Below are 11,364 nucleotides of genomic sequence, written 5' to 3' on the forward strand. Positions count from 1 at the left end.
TTTCTCTCTTTCCATCCTTTTGAACAGCAGCTATGTGAACATTTGGAAAGAACCTTAGTAATAAGGCTTTTCTTACCTATCTAGAGTTGCCAACACACATGGAAGCTGAATCTAAGAAGCTGACCAAAAAAAAAAGGCAGGAAGCAGGAAAGCACATCTGAATGGAGTTGGACCTGTGCTGCTGTGCTTCCTTCCGGCAGTGCTCAAAAACATGTGATCAGGAGGAATTCACATAGGCTGGCAGTCACCCACCTATCTCTGGTGTTACCCTACAATCTTGTTTCAAGCATACAGGCCACTGGTGTTTGGGTGTCTTACATACACCTAAGTTATATTCTGTTTTTTCAAGTTCCATTAAATGGGATACTAAAATGACCATCCTAAGTGACTGCCTGTCTCTACCGCCAAGAGCTGCTTGGCCTCTCTGCCTCTAAAGAGCAACGTTAATTTGCAGAGAAGGTCTACCTACATGTAGATCTTATCCTCTAAAGCGTTTATCTCTTAAATGAAGTATAACAGAACAGCTCTTTGAAGAATAATACCTTTTGTTTCATATTTTACCACTGAAGTCAGTCTATTACACATTCCCACACTCACATGCTGGGACTGTTTTGTCTGTATTGTATCCTCAGTGCCTAGATCTTCCTTGCCCTTGGTGGGGCTTAGATATTACTGCATGAATAAAACCAAAAATAGATCACATTATACTCTAATCAAGTCTCTTGATGACAGCTAAAGGAATGCAGATACTGGGATGATTAGCACAGAAAAGGAAGAACTTACTTATTTTTCAGAGATTTTCTTCTTTAGGAAACCCACCAGAAGGAAATAATGCTAAATTTTGTGGAACAATTTAAAGGAGAGAAGAGATGTATTTTTACAGGAAAGGTTCAAAGTTGCTCGTATGAAAAAACACAGAGGTTACTGAAAACATACACAAACCCAAACTGGCAAAATGGAAACAGCTTCCTTCCAAATAATGAGCTGAAGTTTTAACAAATCTAATAACATACAGTACATCCAAACAGACTTCTGTGGATTAAATTTAATACAATTATACATTCATGCTGTGGCAGTAACAACTTTCACATTATTTGTATGACTACTTTCTCAGTTGACTCTTTCATGACTCAGATACAAAGGCACAATCCAAAAGGATGCACTAACATTTATAATAGTTTTAAACAAATGTGGAGAAAGAACAAATTTTAAGTATTAAAATATTTGAATAACGATCAACCTGAATATATTTTCATTCAAGAAAATATTTCTACTTTTCAACAGTCTCATTTTGACAGACAGTTCCAGGTGTTTAGTGAATTATTCTTAATATCCATTTAACATACAACAATTACAATTAAGCATTCACAAGACTAGAGAGCTCCAAGGACTAGATTTTTAAATATCTCAGATTTTTAAATGAACTCTTTTGGCAAAAAGCCACAGTTTTTCCATTTTAGTTAATCCTGTAAAAATAAATGCCTTTTCTTCTCCTCTCATTAAAGCATTCAGTAACTTAGCTATTTTACATTAGATACACATAAATTTAACCAAGGATTATTAAACACATTGAAAAAAGCCATCCAATCAATCATGGTGCTTTAAGACAAGGTAATAAATAAAATGCTAGAATTAGGCTGACTTATTTCCTTGTTGGGAATTTGGTCTCAAAAGAAACAGCAGGTATTTAAACTGAAGCAATATAAAACTGTACTTCATCCTTTAAAAAAAAATTAAAAAGATATTATTCTCTAGTTCACAGAATTAAAGGATGTTATTTTTAAGCATTTGGTAAGTAAAATTCCTTTCTCATAAGTCTGAATATTTGGAATGTATAGAGTCATTAAAATACAATTCTGGGAAGAAACCAAGAAATTAACATTTTAATTATTTTATAATTTTAGGCCCTCTGGGTTATTAAGATATTAAGATTCAGTCTTTTTTTTTTCAGTCTGAAAGCAGCATGTTACTTCTTTGCTTAGTTATTTCATGACCTGAAAAAGCTAATTATTAATAATTTTAAAATGACTGCTCACCTTTTACTGTAATCACACAAAGTTTCAATGTTGGTTGACATTCATTAGATCTTGGTTTTTCAAAATGTATTTATCTAGGTCAAGAAAAATGGGCAGAAGGAAACCTCACCCAAATTATGTAGCACTGTTAAGCAAATGCAGTTTTTGAGCCAAAATTAAATCATTTGTGTCTTCAAATTTTCCCTTTTAATTTTTCTAATAGCAATATAATTTTGCATTTTGGCCAAAGAGAGCTGCTTTCATTTGGCAGACAAACTCATGCTTCAGGAGAAACACTGACTTAGACCTACAGAATCTGTCTCCTTTTCAATACAGCACTATCAAATAGAGTATTATTAATATTTCACCTAAGTCGATTTCTTTTAAAAGGCTGATATAATGAAATGATTTTAAATCTGTACTATATTTTTACCCAATATACATAATTATGTTCAATTTAAAACAATTTTCCAAAATAACTTTTTTTGCCAAAATTTGAGAAACTCCAAAATGTCTTATCCAAAAATTGTCAATGAAAAATTAAGCCATGGTGCTTAAGTGCAATATTTTTTAAAGCCAACTTTACACTACTGCACGTTCTTAGATATTTAGAAACAAATACATTTTGACTTGCAAGAGAAGACTTGGTGGCACATTAAAGAATGACTCCATGAGTTTATAAACATAAGAGGCAGGGTAGAGTTATTGCAAAACGATGGAAAATATCAGTGTGCCTTCGCTTTGAAGAAAAATAGTGTTTCTACTCAAAAGTTTTGAGTGCCAAAACAGCTAATTACTGTTAGAGTATCACCAAAATTAGTTTTAAACATTACTCAGAAAATAAACTAGTTCCAACAATAACAATCTTAATTGCCTTTTATAAGGATTGTATCATAACTATAATTCTTAAGGATCTTGTATCTCCTTGTAGGATTATCACAAACCACCTTTTAGATTTCAAATGAACTAATTCTAACCCAGTCCAAATTAAAAACTATTCACATTCACAAGCAAGGAATACTATTGCACATTACACTCATATTTTAGGAATGTGTGCTTCCTTCCCCCCACCCCCCATCAAAAAAACCCTGTCAATGCATCTATGAATTACATCTCATCTGCATTTATAACACTCAAAGTGCTTCTGCTCCTCCACTGAACAAGTACATTAATAACACTGTAGTCTCAAAATACTTCATGAACCCTGAAGTGATTCTCTATGGAAGGAGCTTCGTTTGCAAAATGAATTTGGCTAGTCACCTGCATACCAAAATCTCCAAGTATCTGAACAAATTTCTTGTGCTCCTTTCCAATCCAAGATCTCATTGGGTCATGTACTTGATAAGGTGTTACATGGGTATGAACAATTATCCCTGTTTGTGCAAATTCTTTCAAGACTTCTGGATGAGTAACCCAAGTATTGCTTCCTCCAGAATGACCGCCATCCAGCCAGTACATTGTTTTTATGCTTTTGATAAAAGTATCTATGTTCTTCTCTTTCTTGGCTTCTTTCAATTCAAAAAGCAACTGATTCAAAACAACACAACCTTTACTGAATCCAATCAAAGTAAAAGAAGCACCGTTTAGTGATGGTGGATAAAAGCTCATGGCAGACTCATCAAATTTTTCACAGGTCCTCTCTTTTTCTCCCTGGCAACCATTAGTAGTATGAGAAGAACTGGATCTACAATTAGATGCTTTGGAGTCCTTATTCAAATCTTTCATATTCTTCTTGGATAGCAAGCTCTTCTGACTTAAGTTAAAAGCATTAACTAATAACATATAAAGGTGCTTAAAAGCTCCAAAGTCAGTATTGTGTTCTGGAGCACCAAACATATTACTTTTCACAAAATTGTCATAGCAGCTGAATTTGTGCAAATGCATTCGGGAACACTTTATCACCCAAATATAACTATTGGGGAACCGATGGGCTAAAATGGTGGCAACATTTTCTAGACTCCAGTTTTCCCACTGGTAATTCTCAGGATGACGAGTCATAATTTCATGGTAATTCTGAAAAGTAAGAAAGATGAAACAAACATTAAGTACACATTTATATAAAATTATTTCCAAAAAATTAGTTTCCCATTTTTATTGTGGAGGAGGTTATAATGACCTATAGCTAATGTACTACACATGAAAACTATAAATCTATTACTTTCTGGTTATAAGATTTTAAACAAGTCACTTCTTCAGTTTAAGCCTCAAATCCATCAAAAGACAGGGTTATAACATATAGCTAAACAGCATAGTAGAAATTTTAAAAAGAAAACTTAGAAAGATTATAAATATTTTAATAGATTTTATCTAGTATACATATGATCTTTATTATTCTTAACACATTAACTGAAAATTACAATTTGGTTTATTAGGCAGACTTTCTGACCAAAGCAGAATTTTAAATTATTTTCCTATTAAAGCTGCAATCCTGAACTCCCTCTCTGGATTACTCCAGCAACCTGAATGCTATGTTTGATTTCAATTTTGGTATTAGAAAGCAGCAGTGAACATTACAGAAAAATCTTTCATACATCTGTGATTACATCCTTAAAAATAAATTCCTAGATGTGGAAAAAGTAGCTCAAAGAATATTTATAATTTAAGGTTGATTATATAGACTACAATACTATCTTCCAGAGAAGTATGTATAATTTTTTCTTTTATCTTTGTTAAATTTCACTGTCACAGGATAACTTATTCTAATTTGAATTTATTAAAAATTTAAATGAAGTTGAAATTTTATTCATATATTTATTAACCATCTGGATTTCTACTTGTGCCTGTTCATATCTTTTGACTTCTTAAATATGGATCTTATTTATAAGTATTCTACATATTTTAATAACTTTTTGTTTAGGTTCTAGGGCATGCATATAAATTATGTTTTCCTTTTAATTTTTATTCATAATAGCTTTTTTAAAAAAGGAAAATTCACTCAAATTTATTCATTTATTCTATAAAATTTACTGGATACCTACAGACTGGTCATGGATCAGGACAGACAAAACCCTGCCCATATGGAGTACACATTCTAGTACAGAAATGCACAATAAACAACTCCATAAGTAAACAGAGCAGCACTGTCCGACAGAAATACAACATGAGCCACACATAAAATTTTCTAGCAGCAACATTAAGAAAAGTAAAAAGTTAACAAGTGCAATTATGTTTAATAATATATTTTTTGAGCCCAATATATCCAGTATATTATCATTTCAACATGTAACCAATGTAAAAAATACTGAGACTATTACATTTCTTTTTCTTACTAAGTCTTTGAAATCCAGTGTATATTTTACACTTATAACACATTTCAGTTTGGGTGCTAAATTGTCATCGGAAATACTTGATCTGAATTTAGATTTCATAAAATTTACAGTTGCAAAAGTAGATTCACATACCCTAGTTGTTCAAATACACTTAAAAGTTTTCCAGGAACCAGACTGAGTATCAGTTTTTAACTCTAAACTTAAATACAATTAAAAATTTAGTTCATTGATTAGACTAAGGCTATTACCCAAGGTCAATCCACAGAAAAGGTCAAAGGATGTGGGAAGAAAGGGTTTTCTTTTGAGAGATTTTTCATCCCAGCTGGGAATGCAATGCACTTACTCTCCCTGTAGGGGTTACAGGGTAGGAGGCATGCTTCTCATCCCCAGGGAGGCAGGTGGCAAGAGAACCTCCTGGAGAGACTGAGAGGTGCTTACTCCACAGGTAGATGCTCGCTGATCTGCAGAAACTTAGAGAGGCCTATCCCATATTGCCACTGAAGTACAGGCACAAAGGATTTTTAGAAAAACTTGACATGTGTCTCCAAGAGTTTGGAGACATTTATGATAAAGAGGTGACCTAGGTGGACTACTCTTACAGCAGAGCAAGGAGAGCTATATGGGGTATAAGCTATAAGTTCCATAAAAAATGTGTCAAGGGGCATCTTTGCTGAGCATAAAGTAGACATTCCATGTGAAAAAGCTAGGACTATAACAGGAACTAGCCTAAGAAGGCTACCTGACACAGCACAGGAAGCCCCAGGCTACGTGACCAGATGTGAAATAATAGAGAGAGAGAGAGAGAGAGAGAGAGAGAGAGAGAGAGAGAGAGAGAGAGAGGGAGAGAGAGAGAGAGAGAGAGAGTGTGTGTGTGTGTGTGTGTGTGTGTGTGTGTGTGTGTGTCTGCCCGCCCCTGGTTCCTGGCACAGAGCTCCTAAAACCCTGGAATTTCCTGGTTGATAGGGGCTGGTCACCAGAAAGACCAGGACATGATTAGAATTTCCGAACTTTCAACACCACTCCCCATTCTCCAGAGACAAACTGGAAATGAAGTTAATGACTGATCATACTAATGCAATGAAGCCTCCATAAAAATCCCCGAAGTACAGGTTCAGATAGCTTCCAGGTTGGTGAACACGTGCAAGTGCTAGGAGAGCAGTGTACTCAGAGAGGCATGGAAGCTCTGCACCTCTTCCCACATAGCCTGCCCTGTGCATCTCTTCCATCCAGATGTTCATCTGTATCTTTTATCCTATCCTTTCATAATAAATGGGTAAACAGTATGTAAAATGTTTTCCAAAGTTCTGTGAGCCATTCTAGCAAATTAACTAAACCCAAGGAGGGTACTGTGTGAATCTCAGTTTATAGCTGGTCAGTCAGCAGTACAGGTGATGACTGGGACTTACAATGGGCATCCATTTGCCTGAGCTCCAGGTAGACAGTGTCAGAACTGAACTGAATTATAGGACAGATGGTGTTGCAGAGAATTACTTGGTGTGGGGGAAAAAACCTACACATCTGTTGTCAGAGTGTTCTGAGTGTGGTAACGGTGTGAGTAGTAAAGGAGAGACACACAGGAGAACTTAAGTCTTTTCCTACCCACCAGGACATACACTTGGGACATGATCATCTACATATCCCAGTGTTTAGGAAAGCAAAAGCTTTTAAAGGTTAAAACCAGAAATGACCCAAATGTTCACGAACTACTGAATGGGTAAGTAAACTGTATATCCATACATGGAAAACTACTTGGCATTGAAGAATGAACTCCTGATGAAGGCAACACTGAGAATGAATTTCAAAAGCATTAGACTAGGCCAAATAGCTAGACACAAGACTACATACTGTATGATTCCTAACTAATGAAAATCTAGAAGAGGCAAAACTATAGTGAAGGAAAACAGATCAGTGGTTGCCTATGGCTGAGAAAGGATACTGACGGAAGTAGGGCACAAGGGTGCTTTTTAGGGTGGTAGAGATGCTGTATTATGTAATTGCTGTTATGGTTACATAATTGTACTTGTCAAAATTTATCAATTGTAAGTTTATGCTTTAAAAAAAAAGAGGTAAGTATAATTCTATATCCTGAGGATTTAAAAAGCAAGGTAACTCAAAAAAATTCGAAAGTATGTACTTAAAAAAATTCTGATCTCCCTCCAAAATCATTACTGATAAGAAAAACATAAAGGGTTCCTAAAGAAATGTGAGTTACTATGGCCTCAGCTTTCCTGTAATTCACATCATAAACGGACAAGCACAGAATAAAACAGGACATACAGCAAAAGATGACTGCAAAAGGAACATCAAGAAAGTAAGGGTAATTAGGATTTAAAATTTCATGGACAACCAGATACAATTAACACCAAATAATAAATCTGTGTTAAGATAAGGCAAAGCTGCTAACAGTACCTTACAAAGTTCTGTTTGGTCCTTCCTATTCTGTTCAATATTTACCCAAATTTTTAAAAAAATTACCCAAATTAAAAATAAAGATACAGAAAGAATGCTCACTTTACCTATATACGATACAAACCAAAATAAGGGTTCTAAAAGGAGCAACACAGTAAAAAGAGGAGCTACATCTAACAGGGCAATTTCATAAGGATAAACATTCGGCTCAAAAGAACCATGTGCAAAGACAAGGAAATCTGAGCCTAAAAGCATTTCATATAATAATTATAAAGCACTTAACACACTGTTCAAAGCAACTTACATATATTCATTCATTCAACAAGTTATCTACTGAGCACCTCCTTTGTGCCAGTCACTAAGCATCACAGATGTAACAGTGAAGAGAACAGACAAGAAGCTGTCATCGTACTAGTGGAAGACAAACAAAAACTGAAATGAGAAACTAATATAGTAAATGAAATGAATTAAAATAAAGAAGTTGACAGGGATCCTGTGCACATGTATGACTATTAAATAGAATGGTCAGAAAAGGCCTCATTGTTAAGGTGATTTTTGAGCAAAGACTTGAAATAGGTGAAGTAATGAATCCTTACAGATATCTGCAGGAAAATTGTTCCAGGCGGTATGTGCAAGGCTTTTGAGGTCAAGCGTCCCTACCATGAACAATATGAAGCTGGTGCGGCTGGAGCAGAGTAAAACAGAAAAGGCAGACAGTCAGAAAAGGAACAGGGTGGGAAAAGGTAAAGATAGTGAAGCGCCTTGTAGGCCATCAAGAGGACTCTGGCTTTTGTGTGGGGTGACATAGGAGCTACTGGAGAGTTTTGAACAGAGGTGTGGTATGATTTGACTTAGATTTTTAAATGATTATTCTGATCACTTCTAGATACATTTAGAAGGTAAAGCCACTTTATTTGCTATAGTGTATTAAGAGAAGACAAAAGGGTAACTTCAACATTTCTAACTTGAACTAAATAGGAAGAGTTTCCTTTACCTAAGGAAGAGCAAGTTTAGGGGTAATGATCCAGAGAGTTTAGGTTTGAGATATCTATTAAATGTCCAAAAGGAAATATCGTATATGCAATTGGTAAGCCTAAAGTTCCAGGAATATGTCTAGGATAGAACACAAATGTTGAAGGTTGTCACAGTATGAGGTAGTATGTAAAGGCAAAGACTGAAAGAGATCACGAAGGGAGTAAAGGTAGTCAGAGGAAAAATCCAAGGACAGTACACCCCAATAATTAAAAAGGTCATCAGAAAGATAAAAAGGAATGTAACTCATTGGGTATTCACATTTTTAATCCTCACTGATATCGTATACATTGTTATTCCCATTTTGTAGTTGAGGCAGCTACAATACAGAGAGATTTAACAACTGGCTAGAGACTTCATAGCTTAAAAAGTGCAGAATCAGGGTTTAAACTAGGCAATCTGGCCTCAGAGCCTCTGATGCATTATCCTCTACCTCTTCTCTAAAAGACCTGGGTTTTTAGTGCACGTCATACTCTGCATAAATCAACAGTATATCACTGTCCAAAAAGCTAATGGAATCTCAGGCTAAAGAAACAGATGATGTCAAAAGGAAAGGAGGTATTACTCCAACTCTATATTTAGCACTTTTTAGACTTCATCTGAAGACTTTTGTTACATTCTGACTGGCACACTTTAAAAACACTTAGTAGGTGTTCAGTGAAGGTTAGTTATCATTAGTATCATCATCATCATTACAGATGCACACAGTAGCTGTTCCATAAAACTCGAGAAATTGCTGCCAGCAATGTCATGCTGTTTTCTCAAACTGGGCAAAAGGGCATCACTGGAGTAAATTAAAGTTTTTTTCTTAAATCTAAATATTAGTTTTTTCACAGTTTTTTTTTTATTAGCAGTATACTAGACCAGTAAATCATTTGGAGGGCAAGAGAAAAAACTACATATACCTTCACTGTCATGTGACTTGGGACACAAAGTTCGTAAATCTACTATTTTAAAGCATTAATTTCAAAAACAATAAACTAATATTGTTTCCCATATCTAGCCATATTCTATCTTTACTTGTCTACATCCAAGCACTACCCAAGAGAACTTTCTGCCACAATGGAAATGTTCTGTGAAAGTGCTCTGTATTTGCACTGTCCAAATCTTGGCACATACAAACCTTAGGTGTTACTGAGCCCTGGAAATGCAGCTAGTGCGACTAAAGAACTGGATTTTTAATTTTATTTAATTTTAATTAATTTAAATAGCCACATCTAGCTAACAGCTACCTTATTAGACAACGTAGTTCTAGATTAAGATCTAGATTAAGACCCAGCTTTCCAGGGCAACATATTCTCGGATATTTGCTTGCAGCCACAAAATCAGTAACAGATAAAATCACACACAAAAACAAAAGTACAGAATTTAGGTGAACATCAAAATATTGACATGCTTGGCAATTACTGTCCTTTTTCTTCCACCCATTCTCCCTTTCTTAGGGTTACTAGAGTGTCACACCCTTGTACTAATTTTTCTGTTTACTTGTTTGCTTTTTACTAACTGCCAGCGTTTTTTTGAATACTGCATACTAAGTTAATTTAAAAATCATCTCTCAGTCTCCTGCCCCCCCCCCTCTGAGAAACCAAGTTATAAAATAAATATTCATGTATCTTAAATTCCACTCCCTCGTAGCCTGGACTGACAAGGGGTCTCTTCTGAAGTCATAGCCCTCCAAGGACACCTTCCCTCTGGGGCTCTATGAGGAGGGGGTCAGGGGCGTGGAAGGGGCGGTTTCAGATTTCGTGAAGCCACCCCGGTTAGCGCATGAGTGGGTGTGTTCAGGCGAGCGAAGGAACCGGGCACCAGCTACGAGGGAAGAATCTAGAGAATTTACATATGCACAAGAGGAAGGAACAGGTGCCTAGGCAGGCCGCAGGTTACCTGCACATCCCCGGGAAAATAGAGAACGTGATGCTGGGGCGGCGGTTGCGGCTCCTCCTTCGCCGGGTTCCCAGAGAGGTCCCGCCGTTCCGGTCCCTCCCCGGCAGCCGCTGCCGCCGCCGCCAGCAGGAGCAACTCGTTGCAGCGCTGCGGGTCGGCTCCCGGCACCGTGGACAGCTGCAGGCACTGCTGCCGGCGCCCCTCGGCCGCGGCGGAGCAGAGCGCACCGCTGCTGCTGCTGCTGCTGCTGCCCAGGTTCATGGTTCCGGCCTTAGAGCGGGACGCCGCGATTCCGATTCCGAGCTGGGGCAGCAGGAGAAGCAGCGGCGGCGACCGCAAGAGCCTGAACCCCCACATGGGTCGCCGCCGCCAGAGCGGTTCGAGGGGTGGGGGAGGTCCTGAAGGAGGAACTTCGGCCGGGCGCCCAACGGTCGGCGGGAGCGGCCCAGGAGGAAGCCGGCCCCGGGGGCAACGGCGGCGTCAGAGGCCGACGTCTCCGCGCAGCGTGCGTAAAGGAAGGAGGGGTGTGCGCGAAATCCGACTCTGGTTCCCGGAGGGACGGGAGGGGGCGTGGCCCGAGGAAGGACGTTTGTGATTGGTGGGCTCTGCCACGGCCGGGAGGTTCGAACGGAAGTCTGGGAAAGAGCCTGAGGCGGTGCAAAACCCGAGGGAATGAACCCAGGACCCCGAGCGAGAAGGTCTGCTGTTGTGACAGGCGCCGCATCAGGGGCTGACTGAGGGTCGCTGTCCCGTAA

At 37.8% G+C, this 11,364-nt stretch overlaps 1 protein-coding gene across 1 annotated transcript; it reads right to left on the reverse strand.

Moving 5' to 3' along the window:
* Positions 1 to 1,030: 1,030 nt before the first annotated feature.
* Positions 1,031 to 11,126, reverse strand: C4H2orf69 (chromosome 4 C2orf69 homolog). Its single transcript, XM_010991946.3, has 2 exons — positions 10,610 to 11,126; positions 1,031 to 4,028 (listed from the first exon to the last, which is right to left on the reverse strand). The coding sequence occupies exons 1-2, from the start codon at positions 10,964 to 10,966 to the stop codon at positions 3,201 to 3,203; spliced, it is 1,185 nt and encodes a 394-aa protein (XP_010990248.2). The 5' UTR covers positions 10,967 to 11,126; the 3' UTR covers positions 1,031 to 3,200.
* Positions 11,127 to 11,364: the final 238 nt, after the last annotated feature.

The sequence above is a fragment of the Camelus dromedarius genome, chromosome 4 (genome assembly GCF_036321535.1).
Source record: "Camelus dromedarius isolate mCamDro1 chromosome 4, mCamDro1.pat, whole genome shotgun sequence".
NCBI classification, from domain to species: domain Eukaryota; kingdom Metazoa; phylum Chordata; class Mammalia; order Artiodactyla; family Camelidae; genus Camelus; species Camelus dromedarius.